General features: G+C 37.6%; 1 protein-coding gene across 4 annotated transcripts in view; it reads left to right on the plus strand.

The window, feature by feature from the left end:
* Positions 1 to 24,305, plus strand: part of LOC120524674 (butyrophilin subfamily 2 member A2-like) — a 106,993-nt gene that overhangs the window by 7,829 nt on the left and 74,859 nt on the right. For all 4 annotated transcript variants that reach the window (XM_039746497.1, XM_039746491.1, XM_039746510.1 and 1 more), the window contains exons 3-6: positions 7,737 to 8,021; positions 17,302 to 17,406; positions 20,122 to 20,157; positions 21,144 to 21,179. In XM_039746497.1, coding sequence (XP_039602431.1) covers positions 7,737 to 8,021; positions 17,302 to 17,406; positions 20,122 to 20,157; positions 21,144 to 21,179 — 462 coding nt within the window. The remainder of the gene's footprint in view (positions 1 to 7,736; positions 8,022 to 17,301; positions 17,407 to 20,121; positions 20,158 to 21,143; positions 21,180 to 24,305) is intronic.

Genomic DNA, 24,305 nt, shown 5'->3' on the forward strand with positions numbered 1-24,305 from the left:
AAAGGCTGTTGTCTTTCCCAGCACTAGGCATTTTAAACTTCAGATCAAGAACTCTATATTACCTTATGAAGGCAAGTCATTCACACAATCTGCTAAATATTCCTGTTTTTTAAAAAAAGAAGCTGTACCGGCACACTTTCTCCATTTTTCTTTAGTGACAGTTTGTTTGCCATCACAGTCTGTCATCAGTAAGTTTGTGCTATATTAATGTGTCAGAGTTCCCAAATTGTTTATAGATATCTTTAAAATCAGCTTAAATGTGTTTGGGGCACCTTCTTTATAGGGTGGGAAATACCCTTTTGACCTCCCTGAAAGCCTGAATATAAATTTAAAATATATGTTTAAAGTTAAAACCCACTTGAATGTTTTAAGCTAGTGATATTTTGTTTAACCTAGATTTATTCTGAAACTATGAAAATAATGCAAAGTTCCCAATTTGTCATTTTGAATTAACTTTAAAAGATTAAACAGATCAGTAAACTTAACGTTTCACTGCTGTTGAAGCTAACATCTGCTCTGTTACTGTGAGTGACTTGACAGTTTCTGCACTCAGACACAGAAGTGTGTGTTATGAAAAATGTCAGTCCTGCATGATGCTGGTCAGAAGTAAAAGGTGGTGTGACTTTTGTTTTAAGAATGCATATTGTTATATGATGCAGTTCATCTACTTAAGATATGCATGTATAGTAAGTGATAATCTATACTAATAAAAGGCAAAGCCCTCACTCACTCACTCACTCACTCACTCACTCACTTATCACTAATTCTCCAACTTCCCGTGTAGGTAGAAGGCTGAAATTTGGCAGGCTCATTCCTTACAGCTTACTTACAAAAGTTGGGCAGGTTTCATTTCGAAATTCTATGCCTAATGGTCATAACTGGAAGGTATTTTTCTCCATTAACTGTAATGGAGTTGAGCTGCAATGACGTGGGGGGCGGAGTTTCATGTGACATCATCACGCCTCCCACGTAATCACGTGAACTGACTGTCAACGCAGTGCGTAGAAAACCAGGAAGACCTCCAAAAGCGCTTAAGAAAACATGCATTATATAATTGAGAAGGCAGCGAAAAACAATAAGAAGTGAGCGAGTGACATATACTACCATATTCATGAGTGTTGCCAGCTCGGAAAGAAAGCACGGTGTAAACCTAAACTTTAAATTAAGTTCATAGACAGGCTACCGCTGGCATTTTACATACACACAGGTAATGCGGGATACAAGTTTAATGAGAGGACGCAGGATATAAACAAGAGTTTTGATCACTTTGTAACTAAGTTAAAATTGTAGGTGAAGGGGTGTGCTTATGCAAATTCGAGACTGTGTTTGTGGGGATTGACAGTTAAGGCGGGTGGGGAGTCACGTCATCATCTCCCTCCCACCTCATTTTGCTCTGAGCTGAGCTCAGCGCTAACGCTGTCTTCGAAGCAACTTCCTCAGACTGCCACCAAATACTCACAGAAAAATCCACAAGTTAATACACACGCTGTCTCTATAGAGTTTCTACACACTGAATCCTCCAGGCACTACTTACAAAAGGTCACATTGACAATCGTGTTACGTTATTTTTAAAATCTTTCCTTTTCTTAGCACAAGCACAGCCGAGAAGCTTGATGCATGTGCTCCATAACGTTAAAAATAATGCATTTAATCACACTTTGCATTACAAGCAAAGGGAGCTTTTGTTAATGCATGATTTCCTGGTACACGATTACATTGATCAGCGCATCCCGATTCATTTTACCCTCGCACCACCCTAGTTTGAGAAGAAGTATGAAAAATATGAGGTTAACACAGAAAAACCGATCACCAATTCAAGCTTTATGAATAATCGATTCGGCATCAATAATTATTTTGGTAAAGCCATCCTCCTTCCATTTTATAATTTTTCCGCCACTAGCCATGATTAAATGAGCGGTAAAAAGTAAGAGCAAAGCGAGGGTGACTTATTTAGGCAGGCATATATATGACAGCAACACTCATGACAATGTCAATCATATTACGTTATTATTAAAATGTTTCCTTTTCTTTTCATTACTTCTTTAACACACTACTTCTCCCTGAGGCGGGTATTTTGCTATATATATATAATATATGAATGACCTCCAAAGAGCTGAGACTTTTGATATCATGAGCGTGTCTGCAAACTGGGGTCTCCTGCCCAGCAAAAGTCGAGCAGCCAGCGCGTGCATAGCTGTGCCGGCCTTTGAGGCGCTGACTGCGCTTCTGCCTTAAGTCAAAGTGAGCACTTTTAATTTTTTTCATCCTCCCCCTGCGCTATAGCCCAGACAAGTGCAAACACGGGACCCCTTTTCTACACCACGGCAAAATAATATTAAGGCGATTCACAATGGAGGGAGGCACAAATTTGAGCGTTCACATAGAAAATGTAATTTCAATGTACCTGTACTTCTTAAAAGCGTTAATGTTTTACTGTTTAATAACTTATAGACTATAATTTATTATTTTTCCCTTGCACTCAGTGACCAAACCTATACACACACATATAGACACATACAAACATACACACAAGTATATGTATGTGTATATATATATACACACACACATACATACACACATATATATAATTTGTGTGTGTGTGTATGTATGTATGTGTGTGAATATATGATGTAGATAGGTATGTATGTATATATATATATATATATATATATGTGTATATGTAGATATGTATATAGATATGTAGATATGAAGATATGTATATATATATCTATATATATATCTATATATATCTATATATATATCTATATATATATATGTCTATATATATATGTATGTATGTATGTATGTGTATATATATATATGTGTGTGTGTGTGTATATATATGACAGCAGCAATCCAAGCTGTGAGAAAACAGTAAAAAGGAGGCGTGTCACACGTCGTGGTACATTTTCTGATGCAGCTGCGAAAACAACTTGTGACGCTGCCGCCAAATACACAAAACAATTACTTTGACAATCATGTTACATTATTTTTAAAATGTTTCCTTTTCTTTTTCATAACTTCTTTAACACATGACATCGCTGCGAAGCGCAGGTATTTTGCTATATATATATATCACAGCGACACTCATAACAGTGACAAAACAATTACATTGACAATCATGTTACGTTATTTTCAAAATGTTTCCTTTTCTTTCTCTTTTCTTCTTTAACACACTACTTCTCCGCTGCCAAGCGGGTATTTTGCTATATATATATATATATACTGCGGTGGGTTGGCACCCTGCCCAGGATTGGTTCCTGCCTTGTGCCCTGTGTTGGCTGGGATTGGCTCCAGCAGACCCCGTGACCCTGTGTTGGATTCAGCGGGTTGGAAAATGGATGGATGGATATATATATATATATATATATATATATATATATATATATATATATATATATATATATATATATATATATATATATAGATAGATAGATAGATAGATAGATAGATAGGTAGATAGAGATATAGATAGATAGATAGATAGAGGTATATATATATATATAGATAGATAGAGATATATATATAGATAGATATGAGAACAACATAGATAGATAGATAGATAGATAGATAGATATGAGAACAACACTTATATCAATGACAAAACAATTACATTAACAATCATGTTACGTTATTTTTAAAATTTTTCCTTTTCTTTTTCGTACCTTCTTTAAAACACTACTTCTCCGCTGCGAAGCGCGGGTATTCTGCTAGTATTATGAATAATTATTTATATATTCACTAGAACTACTGTAAAATACAACACTATAGCAGAAACATGACCCCCAAATTACAGTGGAAAAGGAAGAACAATAGACAGTATGTTACCAGCAAATGCTTAATTTAATATAAACAACCAGAAACACATTTTTGTTACTACTGATTTTCATTTTAACCCAATTAGATTTTGAGTAAGTAGATTAATTTTTTTTTGTTATTATTTTCACTCCCCGTTTAGTTTCACTTTTTAACATCTTTGAATTTGCAGGATGTGAGCATCACATCATCGTTCTTTTTCAGACTTTGTTTAATTATACAGTTGTGCTTGAAAGTTTGTGAACCCGTTAGAATTTTCTATATTTCTGCATAAATATGACCTAAAACATCATCAGATTTTCACTCAAGCCCTAAAAGTAGATAAAGAGAAACCAGTTAAACAAATGAGACAAAAATATTATACTTGGTCATTTATTTATTAAGGAAAATGATTGAATATGACATATTTGTGAGTGGCAAAAGTATGTGAACCTTTGGTTTCAGTATCTGGTGTGACCCCCCCCTTTGCAGCAATAACTGCAACTAAACATTTCCGGTAACTTTTGATCCTTTCCTGCACACCGGCTTGATGGAATTTTAGCCCATTCCTCCGTACAGAACAGCTTCAACTCTAGGATGTTGGTGGGTTTCCTCACATTAACTGCTCACTTCAGGTCCTTCTACAACATTTCGATTGGATTAAGTTCAGGACTTTGACTTGGCCATTCCAAAACATTAACTTTATTCTTCTTTAACCATTCTTTGGTAAAACGACTTGTGTGCTTAGGGTCGTTGTCTGCATGACTCACCTTCTCTTGAGAATTCAGTTCATGGACAGATGTCCTGACATTTTCCTTTAGAATTCTCTGATATATTTCAGAATTCATTGTTCCATCAATGAAGGCAAGCCGTCCTGTCCCAGATGCAGCAAAACAGGCCCAAACCATAATACTACCACCACCATGTTTCACAGATGGGATAAGGTTCTAATGCTGAAATCCTTTCTCCAAACATAACACTTTTCACTTATACCAAAAAGTTCTATTTTGGTCTCATCCGTCCACAAAACATTCTTCCAATAGCCTTCTGGTTTGTCCACGTAATCTTTAGCAAACTGCAGACAAGCAGCAATGTTTTTTTTGGAGAGCAGTGGCTTTCTCCTTGCAACCCTGCCATGAACCCCATTGCTGTTCAGTGTTCTTCTGATGGTGGACTCATGAACATGAACATTAGCCAATGTGAGAGAGGCCTTCTGTTGCTTAGAAGTTACCCTGGGGTCCTTTGTGACCTCGCCGACTATTACACGCCTTGCTCTTGGAGTGATCTTTGTTGGTCGACCACTCCTGGGGAGGGTAACAATGGTCTTGAATTTCCTCCATTTGTACACAATCTGTCTGACTGTGGATTGGTGGAGTCCAAACTCTTTAGAGATGGTTTTGTAACCTTTTCCAGCCTGATGAGCATCAACAACTCTTTTTCTGAGGTCCTCAGAAATCTCCTTTGTTCGTGCCATGATACACTTCCACAATCGTGTTGTGAAGAGCAGACTTTGATAGATCCCTGTTCTTCAAATAACATAGGGTGCCCACTCACACCTGATTGTCATCCCATTGATTGAAAACACCGGACTCGAATTTCACCTTCAAACTAACTGATCATCCTAGAGGTTCACATACTTTTGCCACTCACAAATATGTAATACTAGTAAAATACCCGCGCTTTGTAGCGGAGAAGTAGTGTGTTAAAGAAGTTATGAAAATGAAAAGGAAACATTTTAAAAATTACATAAATCTGATTGTCAATGTAATTATGTCCCAGTAATCTGTCTGTGGGATATCTCTTTAAGAAGAATTGGGGGCCAAACTACGCCTGTGGGTCTTTGCTAAACGTACCATGGTGTGACGTAAGGGGAAGTGACTGTAAAAAAGCAAGGAGGCGCGTATTTTGAAGGAAAAGGGAGAAGGAAAACTGTTTAAATAAAGAGCTGGGAAGGTGAATGGAAAGAAGCAGCCAGCGGTAAAGCAAGGAAGACTCCGTAATAAGGATGTAGAAGGGGTGCCTGCTAACCTAAAATGGATATTCGGACCTCATGGCTTTACTTGTCTGTTGTGGAGCTGGTGTCGGCCATGGATGGACCTTCGCCGAGTCACCGGGTGAGACGGACTTCATTGTTCAATAAAGGAACTGTTGCCGAGCCGGTGAGATCGCTTCTTTACATGTAAATTAAGTAAACGTGTCCGCGGCGCACATCAGGATTGGTCTCTGGATTCACTGCAGACTTCCCAGGCCGTGTGATTATAAACTTTTAAAACAAAGTTCAGATAAAGGACTGAGGAACGTGTGGGGATTGTGTGTGTCTGGGTGTCTAATTTATATGTGTATATAGTTGTAATATAGGTTAGGTACATGTGAATATATTTGCACCGTTTATAAATAAGATATTCTTTCTGTTTCTTTACCTTGCTTTCTTGCATTCTTTCATTTTCTTTCTTTTTTTGCCGTTTTATGGGTAATATATTATAAAGTGTTTAAGGGGGTGGCAGATTATTTAGGAGTTGTATAGTTATTATAGATTAGTTAAGGATTGTTTAAAGGTTGTTTATTGTTTTGTTTGATTTATAATATATATATATATTTTGATTGTTTAAAGAATTGTTGGGGTGATTATTTCCTTTTCTCCTATAAATTCACAAAATCCAACTACAGCTGAGTATATCAAATTGGGGCTAAGGTTCTGTAGATTTCTGTTCCTAATAGAATTCATTTTCCTAAGAGTAGGAGATTTTTGTGTGTGGTGGGCTCCTCATTCAACTTAAGAGGAACTCGATACAGTCTCAATTAAGTTGTGGAATTGCCTGCGAGTATTTAGCGACAGCGTCTTTATGAACTTGTGGATTAGCCCGCGAGTATTTAGCAGCAGTGTCTCTATGAAGTTGTGGATTTGCCTGCGAGTATTTAGCGACAGCGTCACAAAGTTGTTTCCATCTAGCTGCAATAGAAAATGTACCACAACGTCTGACACGCCTCCTTTTTACTGTTTTCTAACAGCTTGGATTGCAGCTGACGGATGGCCTTATATGGGCAGGCAGTCAATTAGGTGGGAGGCGTGGGGATGGGAGACGCAATATAGGCAGGCAGCCAACTACGTGGGAGGCGTGGTGATGGGGGACGCAACTCTGCCTCACACGGTGACTGAGCTGCAGGCTATGGCCGTATATATATGTACGTAAGTAGGATTCAGTTATGACCGTTACGCGTAAAATTTCAAAATGAAACCTTTTGTAAGTAACCTGTAAGGAATGAGCCTGCCAAATTTCAGCCTTCTGCTGAAGTTGGAGAATTAGTGATGAGTCAGTTAGTGAGTGAATGAGTCAGTCAGGGCTTTGCCTTTTATTAGTATAGATTCGATCATTTTCCTTAATAAATAAATGACCAAGTATAATATTTTTGTCTCGTTTGTTTAACTGGTTTCTCTTTATCTACCTTTAAGACTTGAGTGAAAACCTGAATATGTTTTAGGTCATATTTATACAGAAATATAGAAAATTCTAAAGGCTTCACAAACTTTCAAGCACAACTGTATTGTGTTACAGAGTAGCAGAACAAACCTTATGTGTAAACTAATGAAGCCTTAGTGTACTTCTTTACTGTCACAATTTGTTCATTTTGAGCACAGTAGATCTTCAAGTAGGAATCTACGCTATATAAAGAAAAGTGAGTAGTCTGACCAAAAAAAGCATAGAATTCACTCCAGTTAGTGTAAAAACAAAATGTCCATGATACCATGAGTAATTTAAAAGACATTTGTAAAAATTACATTCTTTAACAATTTTTTTTTATTCAGCTACTTAATCTGTTGACACTGGTATTCTTGGTAGATCTATGCTTCTTGCATGGTTTTGTCTTTATGTGTAAATGTTTTAGAGACAAACTTTTTTTCTATGCATTCTCTGTTTTATTTCTTTTGTTCATATGCCTAGGTTTGGGAGAGGAGCCTCGTCTTTATGTCAAACCTGGTGGAATAAATGAAATTACTGTGACATGTAAATCGAAAGACTGGTATCCCAAACCAATATTGCAATGGAAATCCATTGAAGGCAAGAATCTAACTGCACGTGCTGACATAAATATCTTAGAAGACAAACCATCTCTATTTGAAGTGAGAAGTACACTCAAGGTGTCTAAGAGTGATGAACATAGAATTATATGTATCATCCACCATGGAAAATACAACAACACACTTGAGGGACAAATTGAATTAGATGGTTAGTACCTTTATTTTACTTATGTTTTCCTTCTTAAAGGTCATCCTATCTATATGTAAAGTAATATTGAATGAACTGGGGACTGAGAGTGCTATACAAAATAATGTTTCTTCATTGTTATTGTAAAATAAGAGCAAATTTTCCCAGATACATTGTCTACATTGTTATCCTGAACCGTTTTGTCTCATGTTTTGAAATTTCTGTACATAGTTAATTGCACACATATAATAACATTCTAAGGCCAGCTTTATCTAATTCAGGTTCTTGAGTGCCCCAGAGCTTATCCCCACAGCACTCAGAAGAAGGCTGGAAACAGCCCTAGAGGGGACAACGTTACATCACTAGGCACACTGATACATACATCAACACTCTCACAGGGCCAGTTTGGAATCATCAGTGAACCTAAACTGTACCTCTCTGAGGATGTGTGAGTAAAAATGTAGTACTTAGAGTAGAACACACACAGAGACACAAGGAGTTTCTGCAGAGTCCTCATTGACAATGATTGAACATAGAATTCCAACCTAGGACACTGAAATAATAACATGGAAGTACTTCCCACTATGTCATGGAGTTGATATATCAGCCTCTGTTGTTTTTGAAAGCAACACTTTCCCCTTATTAATCAAACCATTGTAGATAAATTTATTTGGTGAATTTAGTTACATACTACAACCCTTTCACATGCTCATGGCTGTGCAAACAGGCATCTACAAACCATAATGGAGAGAAAAGTAACTTCCTAGTAGCCAAGTTTCCATCCAGTTTTTTGCGATGTTTTGTTATCAACAAACAGAATATACGTAAAAAAAATGTGCGAAATTTGCTGTCTCCAGCCTGTTTCCATCCAACTGGCTTTTTATCGATAAAATGGTGTGCGTGATGACGTCATCCCCCCCAAAACGAACTGTCGCATAAGTTTTGTTGTATCGCGAAAAAAAATCTGCCCTTGAGCCGTTTCCATATAATTTTGTGTATGTCACAAATTATCTACCTTTTGTTTTCCACGTTACACCCCCTCCACTAAACAAAGAAACAAAGAAATGGAGAGATTATTCAGACAGTTTTTTGAAATTTGCCAGCTTACTCTTATTTCAGTTTCACAAATAATTGGAATTGTACATAATATCCGAAGACGACAGCAGAATGAAGCAGTTGCTTGTCTGATAGCCCTAGAGCTCGAAGAAAGTACCCCAGTGCGACGAAATCCACGGGTATGGGAGAGACGACGGAATAAGACCTTCTGGGAGGAGGTGGTGGAGAAACACTTCACAGAAAATCTCTGGCTGCAACATTTTAGAATGACACGGCCGACGTTTGAGATGTTGTGTGGATTCATCAGTCCTGATGTTGCGCCCATCACAGGTTGCCACCGACCACCGGTTCCAACCCAAAAGCGGATTGCCATCGCCCTTTACAAGCTGGCAACCTGCGCCAAGTATAGAGTAGTTGGAGAAACTTTCGGGGTTAGTAAAACTACTGTCCATCGATGTGTATATGCTGTGTGCACCTCCTATTAAAGAAAAATTAATGCGCCGTTATATCAGACTTCCGACTGTAGCAGAGGCCAATGAAATTGCATACCGCAATTCCTTGGTGCATCTTGTGCCACAGATTTACGGTGCGCTGGATGGCACGCATGTGCCTATTCTTCCCCCGACGGAAGGCTACCTCGATTACATTAATCGCAAAGGGTGGCCATCTATTGTTCTACAGGCCCTTGTTGATGACAGGTGCATGATATGAGACATTTACGTTGGCACTCCTGGAAGTGCCCATGATGCAGCTGTGTGTGCAGCATCAGATCTGTACAGGTGAGCCTACCTTTCAACATCCCTTCTCAGTGCGATAACAACTGAATTAGTACTGTAACCTGCTTCCCTTAAGGTTTTTAATTAAAACTGAAATTTGAATTAATACAAAATAACGACATTTAATAAAAAAAAAAAACTAAAGATAATATTAATGAGAGAATTTCTCATATATGCTAAAACATCTGCCATTTAATAATAAGAAAAAATGTTTAGATAATGAAACACACGGTTTATTAAATATTTTGACTGGCACAGTAAATTACCTTTGCGGTTTTTGTATTATTTAGACATCCTGAGAGACACCCCCAGGCTACAGTTGATGTGGAGGGAGTTCAGGTAACCCTTATAGTAGCAGGAGACCTAGCCTATCCGCTACTGCATTGGCTCATCACGAGAAATAACAAGTCTCTTCATCAGACCATGCGAACCGCTCCGCTATTCTCGTTTTGATTGCATGTGATGAAAATGTATCATGTGACACATTTATTTGCGTTAAAGCCTCTTTTTTCCGACAAAAAGTGTTTCCAATGTAGTTTTTGCGACATCTGAAGTATTGATATGGAATTTATGCGCTAAAGTTAAACGGAAAAATATTATGTTGACATGTACAACATTTTATCGATAATTAGCATTTCCATCAGCTAAAATTTGAAGCGCTAAATATTTTTTCGCAAAAACTCCTTGGATGGAAACCTGGTTAGTGTGAGGGTCTGGAATAGCTGAAGTTGCCACTACATCCTTGAACCCTGGACCATCCATAGTCATGAACCAGGATGAGCTGGGCAATGAGGTAACGAAACACAGCGAAGGTTGGTGCAAAGTACTAAAGTGTTTTTATTTTCAGAACAGTGCAAAACAGTCTTCTGCTCCACCCAGTAAATAAGTAAGTAATCCATAAAAACAGGTGATGTGGAGGTTAAAAGTCAATACTGTAGTAAATAATTGACAATAACTACAGTATATCCAGAAAATGAGGTTAACATACCAGGTAGTAATCCATCCTTTAAAACCAAAAATGAGCCATAGTGTTTCCTTTAAAAAAACTGACATCTCCTTGACTCAGTGTTATCGGCCTTCTCAGCATGCAAGCATCCTGGCTTACTCTACTCATGTCTCCTGTTGTTATAATGCTGTTTGTGTGCTACTCAGAGCACTTGGTTGCTCTTGTTCCTTAGGGTGCTCAGCAGATGTGACCCCTATCACATGAGCGTTAACCACGTGCTCATTTCGAGACCACACTCCTGCGGGAGAGTTTGAAGGTTTGTGATTTTACTGTGTTTTTCCTGCTTTTTGTTCTTAATCGATATTCTGTCTCTAACTCTTTATATTTGTGCTGGGGAAGTTTATTCTGAGGAAGGCGGATTCCTCTGTGGTGTCAGAAAGTAGTCAGGACACCACAGAAGGATATGGAGTCCACAGAATTATTTCCTTTTTGATTGAAACAAATGGGAAAACAGTGAATGTACAGAACTTTTTTCTGGATGTTAAATTATTTATTTCCTCTGTTAAACGGTTATTGAAGCAAAATTAGGTGCTGAAGTTTTTTCGGACAAGGAGATGTGGATGCTTAGAAGTATTTTAAGAAAGTTATGTGCCTCTGCTAATTTAACAACTTGTTAATAATGGCTCAAAATTCTGCACTTTTTATATTACTCAATGGTATTATAGCACTTTTTTTGGTTTCATTATCAATTTTACCAATGTGCGATTTTAAAATCTTAATATTGACGGTTGTAAGAACACTCTTAAGATAGCGAAAGTGTGTGACTTCCTGAGAGGGAAGCATCTGACAGTGGCTTAGTCATGGGTCAACATGTAGCGCTGGTGTTGCCATTGGTATATCCAAACAAGTGTGTCCGACATCGGTGTCTGCCTGCGAAGTGATAAGAGGGCGGATGGTTAAAGTAAAGGTTGACTTAGAAAATAGCCGGTTGGTTTTTATTAATGTTCATGCTCCAACAATTGGCAGAGAAAGAGTGCACTTTTTTAAATGTCTTGAGCCTACTTTATCAGAGTGTGACCCGGATGAATGTGTGTTTTTAGGTGGGGATTTTAACTGCACCCTTAATGATGCACTGGACAGAAATCATGCAGAGCCCCACCCGCGATCTACTACACAACTGCAAGCTCTCATTGAGCGATATGAATTGAAGGATGAGTTTAGGGCTCTAAATTGGGGCGAGAGGCAGTACATGTGGGCATAGGTGCGAGGTGGCACTCTTTCTCTTGCCAGGCTTGATCGGTTTTATACTTTTAACCGTCATCTTAACCATTTTATTTCATGTGTCATTGTGCCAAGTTTTTCTGATTATTCATTGGTTACTTACAATGTTCTTATGTCACCCTTAAAGACAAAAAGTTATCATTGCCATTTTAACAGCCTTTTATGTCAGGACTACCATTTTAAAAATTGTTTTAGATACTTTTGGACAGTGGCATGAAAGGATATATCAGTTCTCTTCTCTGACTCAGTGATGGGATGTAGATTCACCAGTTCTGTCAGCAATATATGCTGAATGTCACATGGAGCTTAAATGATTCTATGAAAGCACTGGAGGAAGAGATAGCTGCATTCCAGCAGGACTTTAACTTCTCTAAGGGCAGCAAGAACCTGGAAATGTTGAAAGTGAGAAAGGCTGCCCTTGCACAACTGACTGCTTATAAAGTCCAAGGTGCTTTGGTTAGAGCTCGATTTCAAGCAGAAACTGAGTGTGTTGCTCCAACCAAGTACTTTTTTGGGCTGGAAAGAATACAGGGCCAAAGCAGAATTATCCATTGTTTGTGTGACCCCTCTGGAAATGAGATGAGAAAGTCTTCTTAAATTAGGGCATTTGCTGTTGATTTTTACTCTAAACTTTTCTCATCTGAGCTGATGGAACAGAATAGTGCTTGTTCAAGTTTTACTAAGTACTAATGGGATGCAAGTTTTACTAATGGGATGCAGGTGCCAGAGGAAGAGTTACCAGCTTTACAGGGACGGCTTACCCTTGAAAAGCTCTCATGGACAATGACAAGTTTAAATACCGGGAAAGCTCCAGGTATTGATGGACTTATTGTAGAATTCTACAGGTTGTTTTGGGAGTTCATCGGACCAGACCTACTTGCTGTTCTTCAAGAGTGCTTAGATAAAGGTCTGCTCCCCTTGAGCTGTAGAAGAACTGTTGTTGCCCTTATTCCAAAAAAAGGTGATCTCTGTAATATTAAGAACTGGAGGCCTGTATCCTTGCTTTGTACTGACTATAGAATTTTTTCTAAGGCATTGGCTATGAGAATGAAGGTGTTGGGACATGTCATTCACCCTGATCAGAGTTACTGTGTACCAAATAGGTCCATACAGTATATGACAATATCTTTTTTATTAGGGAGACATTTGAGATCTGCAAACTGTTGAGATTACACGGTGGTCTCATTTCCTAGGACCAGGAGAAGGCTTTTGATTGAGTGGAGTACCAGTACCTTTGGCGTGTATTAATGGGATTTGGTTTCCTACCCTGCTTTGTTTCCATGGTTCAGGTTCTCTATAGTGATATTCAAGGTGTACTGAAAATCACTGGTGGCCTGAGCGCTCCGTTTAAAGTAGATAGTAGAATTAGAGAGAGTTGCTCCTTGTCTGGCATGTTGTATGCCCTGGGTATAGAACCCCTGCTGAACAAATTAAGGAGAGTGGTAGGTGAACTATCTGTCCCTGAGTGTTCAGTGCCTTTGAAGATCTCAGCATTTGCAGATGATCTCATAGTATTAGTTGCAAAGCAACAAGATGTGGATGGGCTGGTATCTGTGCTGGATAAGTTACAAAAGGAACCCTCAGCTAAAGTAAATTGGACCAAGAGCTCCACGGTACTATTGGGTAACTGGATGAGTCCTTTTCTTTCATTGCCATCTGGAATGAAATGGATGAGAGATGGAATTAAATACCTAGAATTACATCTAGAAGGCATAAACAGTGAGAATAAGAATTGGGAGGGAGTTGCCAAAAATGTCAGAAACCATTTACAACACTGGAGATGGCTACTCCCCCAACTTTCATATAGAGGGTGGACGCTAATCATAAACAACCTCATTGCATCTGCTCTGTGGCACAGGTTGGAATGCCTGGAACCCCCACCTGACCTGATTACCTGAGTCGACATCTCTGAGACAACGCCTGACCAGGGCTGGTATTGTACAAATAAAACATTTGATTCAACCACAGCTACTCAGTTGGCTGAATGCAGAGAAGGTAGCTGCAGCTTTAGGTCTGTGCTCTGTGTGCACAGAAGAAAGATTTTTGCGACAGTTTTTTTTTAATATGCCTTCAACAGCTAAAGATTTATTGCAAGACTTTTTCAAAGCTACAGATTACCCAGAGTCTTTGCCTGCTTTTCCAAATTTGTTAATTAATACCAGGAAGAACATGGTGGAGGAAAACAACAGGATACTGAGAAAGACTAAATATCATCCTTTTGACTCTGCAGAAGGGAAGGAGCTGTATAAAGTGTGGGTCCAAGCTCAATACCAGTCACAACTATGCAGATACCTGGATACACCCTGAAGGGATAAACTGGGAGGGGAGAAGTGTGTCAGCCCCATTTAGGACAGTCTGTACAGGCCACCATTGAATAAGAGAACTGACAATCTGCAATGGAAAATTGTTCACAGGATTGTGGCAGTTAATTCTTTTTGTCTTTAATTAACTCCAACATCTCAGAGATATGTCCTTCTTGCCAACAAAGAGTTTTTCACTGTTTTCTTTACTGTTTTAGGATTCAACCTCTTTTATCTGCACTTGGCAATGTATTTAATGGGTGGTTATTTTAATAATCAGGTTTTTATATATGATGTTGCTAACGTGAGAGAAAAAAAGAATGTTAGCAGGTTAACAAATTTTTTATTGGGCCAGGCTAAGCTTGCCATTTAAGTCACAGAAAGGAGAAAATTAAGAGTGACAGAGAGCCTGACTTGGTGGGTTTCTTTAAGGCACAATTAATAAGTTTTATAGGAAGACCCACAATTTGCAGACATTTATAGAACAGTGGTGCGTAATGAATGCAATTAGTAGGAGTGTGTTTTTGTTTTGTGAATTAATCATTATGTTTTTTATTTTTCATGAATTAATTATTATGAAACTACGGCAGAGTACTCAGTCAAAGGATGTTCTCTTTTTAGATGTTTTGTTGATTTTTGTATTGATTGTTAATGTATAATAAAAGGTATATGTAAAACTCTTTCTTTCTTTCTTCCTTGCTTACCTCCATCTCTGTCTCTTTCTCTTTCGTTTTCCTTTTCTGTTTTTCCGCCCAGATGTTTCCTGCTCCAGCTTCCTTTAGGGAAGCAGGTGCTCTGATTACCAACCCCAGAGGGCTAATGATGCAATTGTCCAGACCACACATTTTTATATGTGAATGCACAATCAGCCAATCACTCCATCAACCTCTGGAGCTGCTTCACCATGCTACCTTGCACACCTACACCACACCAAAGCTCAAGGGCTCCGTGTTTGTTTAAAATCACAATCACCACAGACCTCTTTCATCACTCCTAGTCTAGAACTAAAACCCTCATTATTATGAAATAAGGTAAAAATTATGTTTTCTTTGGCTTTTTACAATGTATTGTCAGGAAGATTAAACAGGCTTGTTAAACAATTTATTTTACATATTTTCTATTAATTATTTCTCAGTTAATATTATTTGGCAAAAATACTGTATATTGTAGGCAAACTGTGGGTTACCTTTCATATGAAAAGTAAAAACAATCCTAATGGTTCAAGTATAACAGATTTTTTCTGGACACATATATGACACATTCTGGATTACTTTTATTACTGTTTAAACTTTTATCTTACAAATGGTCAGAAGGTCATAGTATAATCACAAGAGGATTTGGGATCGACATCTTAAGGAAAGGGGAAATAAAAACATTATGAGTCTGTGTCTCTTGTATCAAGCAAGATCAAAAGGCTTTACCTTTGGGAGGAATGCCTATAAATATATTTTAATTGTAGCACTTGATATAGTATACACAACATCCTGTGTACAAGAATGTACAATTATTGTGCTAAGATTATTTTACTCATGTCTTTAAAACCTGTTCCAAATGTAAACCCACCAAACATTTGAGGATGAAAATCTCTTCTTCTGTCTTATAAATGTTTTATGATAATAATGGTTTTGAGCTCCGTAAACTTGGAACAGTGTATCACCATTTTTACATTGACAGCTGTGCCATAATGAAGGAGGTCAGTTGATATTTTTATGTTTTATACTGCATTTTCTATCTATTTCAGTAAACACAATCTCCGTTATACTAATAAGCGTAATATATACGAGCAGATAGCAATTTTAAGATTTGTTCTGAAAGTTAAGAGAAAAACATTTCACTGTGAGTGAACTTTGTAACAGAACTAACAAATATACTCCTCACTGGGATTCCAACCTGTCCAAATGTATAACCCAGTATTCAGTGTTGTTTGATATTCTACTGCTTTTTACCATTTCATAGAATTTTGCTTTTTGGTAGGTGAGGTGCAACCCCTTGTAGATAACTACCATTATAAGCTGGATGCAATATTCCCTCATTATCCCATTTTTTTGGTCTGTTTCTCTCCATCTAAATTGTAAAGAATTTTCTAGTTTTTCTAACACAGCCTCTACACAGTTAAATTGTGCTTTACTGTATTAACTGGAAAAAATAATACACACATAAAATGTTATTAATATTTTTGTGTGCCACTGAAACACATTGTTTGCATAAAGAAATTTATTTTCTGAGGAGATATTTAGTGAGTGTTCCGGCACTTGGTCCTGGTTAATGATTTAATGATAATGATAATCTGACCTAAAATGAATATCAACGATGACTTTTATCAGAGGGACAGGACAATTACAAGGCTAATATTATTGTTGTATAACAGAGCTTTGAAAAACACAATCACATTTTTATTTCATCAGAATTGTTTATTAAGAAATACAGTACATGCTTTCATTCATATTGTATTTAGCCTATTATAATAATTTATATATATTGCACATATTTTCTTTAAAATTGATTTTCTTAATTTTATAGTTTAAGATCTTTTGCATCTTTTTTCTAGCCAAAGTTTTTTGTGCAAGCAGTTTGTGTGTAATCAAAGACAGGATATTCAGTGCTTATCAGTACTTTATGAATCGGCCTTTAGGTATCTACTAAATCTGCTGTCAGGTTTAAAGTAAGTAAGTTTATTATCACATGTTTTATTGCTGAAAACAGTAATCACACATATTGGATTTAAACTGGAAAAGACAACAGTGTAATTAAAATAGGCTCCATCTAGGGCTTTTTCCTACTTGCACACCAGGATTGGCTGCTGCCCCCTGCGACTATAAATTGAACTGAGCAGATCTGTGAATGATGATGACAATGATGATGATGATGAATGATCATGTTATAAATTATGTAAAATATTAATTGCTGGCTGAAAAATGAAATTTTATTGTTTTGCTTTACAGATGAATTGTTCACTTATTTGCCACAATTATGGTGCATAGTGGCGCTATGTCTTGGAGTACTTGGTGGTGCTCTTATTTCTGTCTTAGCTGTTTGGATATGTAAAGGTATGTAGCATGTATACAATAATTTTTTTTTCTTTTCTCTGAAACTCAATATTACTTTCTCAAAACAGTGTAGAAATATAAAAATTGACACCTTGAGTAAGCTAAAACTTGATAAAACTGCTGGTGGTTCAGGAAATGTCATTCTGCTTTGTGTTACGACCCCAAAAAAGTTTTTCTTACAGTATGATGTTTTTGCATTGTATGAAGGTTTTCTTGAGATGATATTAAATTTCATGTTTGGAATTTTTCAAGTCAAAATTAGTTTTTCACAATCATGGTGTATATTAATTTTCCATGGGAAGTTGTGTTCTCCATTAAAGCATTTTTTATTTTTATTTTTAAAAAGCAGTGCCTGTTCTTACAGATTAAAATAGTGTCTATGCAGGATCAGTGCAAATATGAAATCATTGTCCAGTAACATATTTTCAATATAATGTATGTATCTTACTTATACCATCCCAGACAGATGGCATGACATAGCTCAGGAGTGACTGCAAGATTCCTAACTGGTCAGCCAGTTCACGCTGAAAAGCACCCATCGACAGATACCCTGCAGTTATAAATATGGACTCGTGTGATTTCTGCATGATGGTCTCTGTAGTGTAGGCTCCAATTCAGCACATAACTCTAAAAGGATAGCTGCAGAAAATCTAAATTGGCTAATTAGCCAATTATCATCATTAGCCAAAATATCATCGTGATCCCTAAAAACTCACTCCTTGCGTAGTCTACCATTGGCAACATGCCCCAAAAGTGCTAACTCTGCCATTGCCTGTGATATCATACAACACACAACACAACATGTATAATGTTTCTTTCAGGTGATATTGGGTACTCCAAACACCACAAGAGAGAAGATATAATGAAAGGCACATTGTCAATGATTGAACGAACCATTAGTTCATTAATAGGTAGATGGCAATGTTTAGACTTGTTGGGCGGCAGAGTGCTGTGCAGTCCCTCAAAAATTTGCTACATTGTGACAACGTGTGCAGTACTGTACAACATTGTGCAGAAACATGGACAACTCCTGCCTGCAAGGCCAAGATGAGCACATGGATGACCTCAGACTCTGTTCCTCAGGACATCAACAAACTGCCAATCTGTGTATTTCATTGGCCTTTTCATCCATCAGTCAGCTTTCCTTTCTAGAACTGAGATCTCATCTCGAAATGTGTATAAAGCACACCTGTCCACATAATCAATTTCTTCCATTCCAACATCTCCACCACCATGGGTAAGACCCAAAAGATGTCAAAGGAGGGACAAGACTGCAGACCTGCACAAGCTGCACAAGGCTGGAATGGGCTACAACACCATTAGCAAGAAACTTGGTGAGATTATTCGGAAATGTAAGAACTTCAAAATGACCATCAATCGCCCTCGGTCTGGAACTCCATGCAAGATCTTGCCTCATGACGTGAGGATGATCATGAGAAAGGTGAGGGATCAGCCCAAAACTACACAGAAGGAGCTTGCTAATGATCTGAAGGCAGTTGGAACCACAGTTACCAAGAACACTATTGGTAAGACACTATGCCATAATGGATTAAAATCTTGCAGCACCCACAAGGTGCCCCTGCTCAAGAAGGCACAGCACTTTCTCCCCAGCCTTCTCTGAATAATTTAGATGTTCACTTTCAAACTTAAGTTGGGGCTGTACATGTGCTTTCTAGTATATATATTGTGGTGAGTAGCTGGGGGCGGTACCCAGCCAGGACACCCGGAAGGACCGGAGGAGGGATTATGCCTCCTATGGACCACGAGGGGGCAACCGCCTTGGTGGTTATGGGGACCATGGAAAAGGAGCATGGAAGCTCAACCCTATAGGGGCCCGTGGTCACTGCCAGGGGGTGCCTGAATGCCTGGAGAGCCCTGATCCTCAGCACTTCCGCCACACCCGGAAGTGCTGGGGGGATGAAGACCAGGGACACCCGGAGTGCTTCTAGGTGCACAGTCGGCACTTCCGGCACACCAGGAAGTGCCAGCAGAAGTTTATCGGGAGGCACCTGGACCATGTCCGGGTGAAGATAAAAGGGGCTACCTCCCTCCATTTGATGGCTGGAGTCGGGTGGAAGAGGACAGATTTCAGAGGAGAAGAGTGGAGGCAGTCAGAGAAGAAAGGCATTGGAAAGAGAGGCCTGGAGTAAGGGTGATTAGTACGGGAGTACTGGGTTGTGTGCACTGAAAATGTACAGTATAATAAATGTGAGTTGGTGTCGGTGTCCGCCTGTCTGTGTCCGTGCTATCTTCCACAATATATATATATATATATATATATATATATATATATATATATATATATATATATATATATATATATATATATAGTGGACAATGGCCTGGCCGGCAGTTTATCCCGGCCAATACCCCCAAGCCTCCAGATGGAGCCCTCCCTGCAATGTAGAGATGCCCCGAATTCCAGCAGGGCATCATGGACCTTATTATTCATCTAATTAAGTATAAACAGCTAAAGGAATTACTGATGTCTCTGTTTATATGTTAATTTGATTTGTGTTCTATTGACCACAGTGCTTAGCTTTATCTGTCTTGTTTTTTTAAAGTCTGATAATAGATGTTGAAATTAATAAGAAAGATCAATAGAGATGACAGATGATACTATTTAAAAGAATAACTGGGCTAATCTGAGGCAAGTAAAATGTATATATTTTTTTAATTTTATTTTTAAAAGTAATCTTTCCTTTCTCATTTAAGTAAAAAGTGGACCGAAAAAGAGAGATGAAGAAACTGGTAAGATCAGAATGTCCCTGCTATTCTGACTGTCTGTCGTTAGGCTCTTCTGTCTGTGTGAAGGTGCATGCCAGTCCAAGCAGTTTTGAACAACTGCTAAGCAGGATGATTACATCTATTTTAAGGCGAACAGAACTGTGGCCATCTTGAAAACCTGGAACATCATATTAAAGTTTGTCATTCACACAAACTGTAGGATAACAAAGGAATATATACAAATTGCACAAAAATGTGTTTAGCCAAACATTACATATGAGGACTACAAACATGTTGAAATACAAATTGAAGAATAATTCAATTTTATTTCTTAAAGTGACAGAAATTGTAAGCAATTTGCTAGAATAGAGCAAAAAGTGTTTATAATAATACACAAAGTACTAAAGAATGTATTTAATCTACTACTTTCTTAGCCTTCTTAATCGCCTTTGTACGTTGCAAGGATGACAGTAGTGACTAGTCAGCTCTGACTCCCAAGCCATCTGATGAGGCATAATTTCAAGTATCAGACCCTTTCACTGTGTAATCCTATCCTTTGTTACTACATGCAAAACCTTTATTTCAAACTTCTTCAGCCACATATGCTGTATGTTCAAGAGTAAATTCTGAAATTCTGAATTTTGTATATTCAAGATTTTCTACCAAGTCCTCCTAATTTAGGAGCTTAACCATCTTGATCATTTCAATGTTTTCTGGATCAGTTATACAACATAACAGGAATAACAGAAACATTTCTTCATAAGATATGCACATTTAGCTTTAGTTTTTTGTTAGCTTGTTGCTATTAATAGTACAACACAGCATTAAGATTATTAAAATAAATAAAACAATGTAATTAGATTCATATAGATATTTTTAATTTGTATATCATCACATTAATTTTCACAATATTTTATTTAAATATATACAGTATTACATCTCTATTTTATTTACTTAATATTTGGTTCTTTCTTTCTTTCTAATCTGAACTATTTTTTGTTTGCTCTTAGGGAAATTAAATGAAGAACAGCATCTTCTAAAACAAGGTCAGTATGAAAATTTAATGTAATTTAATAATGTCATTTAATGTAATTTAATAAAATCACTTGCACTTAAATTGCCATATCTAAACTGCTAACCATAGATAAAAATGAGATAAAGAAAACTAAATTTCATCCCTAAAGCATTTTGAATTATCGAATGTAAGGTTTTATGTGTGTGTCATTTTTACTTCAGTATCTATCTGTTCAAGCCCTTTCATTGATTTGAAAATTATGTTCAGTCTTACCAGACTTATTTTTAACTTGAATGGGGTTAAAAAAATAATTGTTGGATATTATAATAATTATTGGTGGTTATTGGCTACTCACAATATCTGTTCATCCTGAAAACATGTTTTGCATTCTGGAAGAGTGATGTGGAGAGTAAAGAATTAAACTGGTTAATGCTGTGCTTTCCCTGCCAAATTCTTATTAGTGGTGTGATCACTAGGGGCATCCCAGAACTCAAAACTTCAGACACCACCATCTCAGACACAAATACAAGGTAGAATAGAACTGTTTTATTAAATAATAATAACTCAATAAGCTTACTTCCTATAGTACATCGGAATAGTACTTTGTTGTCTCCTCCACTCCTTAGTGAGCGATGTCCTTTTCCTCCCAATTCTGACTCCCTAAGTGAAGGAAGACACGTCCTTTTTTGTTGGACCTAGGAGTACTTCTGGTGTCGTGACAGTGCATGCTGGAAGAACTTCTGGGTCACCCATAGACCCTGAGATAGCCACTCTTCTAAACTATAAGTTTCAGGTAACTTTGTGGGTTTCAAAAACAGAGCTAGAGGAACACTGCTATCTTTCTCACTGGGGAATATATTATTCTTGATATACTAACTCCCCCTGTCCATCCATTAACTGTCCACTCCAGCAGGAACACAAACTGAAAGCCATCCTGGCTGAGTTGTGCCTTCATCCGTATTGTCCGTCTATTATGGCCTCCCAGGCAGGCAAAAATTCAGCCTTCTTCCCAGGCAGGAGATCAATTAATCCGTTATGACATTCACAGTGGGAAGCATTGTTTGATGAGCCATGGATATTTGTGGTATTACTGGTAGAGTTAAATAATAAACTTTTTTTACTACAAAAAGAATACAGATCAAATCCCATTATAGCAAATTTCGATGTAACAAAATTTTTAGAAAAACAAATACTTTTTGCTGGCCTGGACAAATGTTCACACAACATAATTTTTAACAGATTTTGTTTTAATGAGATGTAAATGTCAGTATAACAAATGTTTTTTTGTGCAAAAATGACCACCAAAGATAATAATTTGATGCCCAAAATACTTAATGCCACGCCTACACTTGTGGAGAATTTCAGGAACCCTGCAACAGGCTGTCTGTTTCTTGTTAGACGAAAAGAAAGTGAGTCTGTTGCAAAATATCCAGTATCGAGCAGTCTTGGCGAGAATGCAGGTGTGACATCACACACGTATAACCAAATTCTGACTCAGTGCTCCACCGAGTGTCAATCAAAGAAATAGTAGAAAACAAAGTTAAAGATAGGACGTTGGGACTTAAATGAGAAAAAAAATTAGAAGCCTGTTTGTATTTCCATAAAAAAGGTTACATTTAACATCTCATTTTCAAATGCAATATTTTTTCAGTTTAAGAAGTGCCATTTTTTGTACAGGTATTGTCAAGCTTGGGTCATAAAGTTAGTTGCATGAGAGACAGAAAGATGAATCCGCAGGTCTCCAAGGAAAATACAGATACTTTATTACTGCTTAGAGAAGGCAAGTACAGCCTCCAGACTTCATTCAGAATAGGAGCTGTTACTTCAGCACTCAAGCGCATAATATACAAGCCGTGACATGGCAATCGTCCTGCTTTACCTCCCATCTTCAGATTAGAGGAACACAAGTGGCTTCCAATCACCACAGTGGCAGACCAAGAGAGTGTGAGGAAGAGCAGGTCAAAGCTCGCTCTTAATTGTTCTAAACATTGTGTGACCATGTCACAAGCACGTTAAGTGGTAAGCCTTATCCTGCAGAAGACAACCAAATACTTTCCCTTGGTTTACCGTTTACCAGACGCAGCAGAGCAGCTACAGAGCTGACCTTACGCTGCTGGCATTTGACCTTGGTCACAATAATATAGTATTTTCCCCATATTCTTTATAACGAAATTTCCATTATCGTGAAATATTTTTATGGTTCCGTGAAATTTGTTATAACGGGATTCCACTTGTGTACCAACAAAGGAAACTAAACACAATTTAAATTGAACCACATTTTCCAACTTGATTTAAGAAGAAAGTAAGAGCACTGTTTTTGCTTTGAAAGGGGTAAGAATTGCTGGAGAGTCTTAGCTTTAGGAGTGAGAAGTAATCATGTTATTGGTTAAAGTCATAGTTAGATTTATGTTTCAAAACAACTAATGCGAATTTTAGACAGAAGTCATGTCACATTTAAGGACTGAAATTGTTAAAAACTCAACACTCCTTGGTTGCTAGGGCTTTCACATTAAGCAAATTACTGTGCATGGTTGATTACAAGACTGTTTCCAAGGTGATTCCACAGTAATATTGCACTGCACGTGTAGTACAAGGTGAGGGGCATTTTAGCTGACAATCAATGTAAAGCATGCTGAATTAAAATCAGGAGTACCACACAAGTAAACAGCAGTAAACAGTAAATAGCTAACTTAGCTGGAGCAGGCCTCCTTTGAGATTTCATAGTGATGTAATAAATTAATTCAGTTCTTGGATGCTGCAATCCCTTTACATGGAGTTGGGGAGTAGAGGGCTATGGATTGCTGGGTGGATTTTTGAAGTTACTGAGCAGCCTGTCCACTAATTTGAATTGTAAGGGAAACACTTTGACACAATAAATGCTTGTTATAAATGACATGTATTTGTATTTATATTTCATGTTCAGCACACTAAAAAATGTTTTTTTTCCAAAACTTTGTATATTAGTAGCTTTTCATTAGCAGCAAACAGTCAAGAATACTGTTTGTCTCTATTTTATAGGAAAGAAAAAGCAAGCTACATTTTTCATTTTTTTTTTTATTATACACTAGCTTTCCCTCGTTGCTCCACATGCTCATCAGTGAAATAGGATAAACTTTAAAAATCAATAAACAAACCGGTATCTCTAGCTAAGCGGAGG

This window comes from Polypterus senegalus, chromosome 1 (genome assembly GCF_016835505.1).
Source record: "Polypterus senegalus isolate Bchr_013 chromosome 1, ASM1683550v1, whole genome shotgun sequence".
Lineage (NCBI taxonomy): Eukaryota > Metazoa > Chordata > Cladistia > Polypteriformes > Polypteridae > Polypterus > Polypterus senegalus.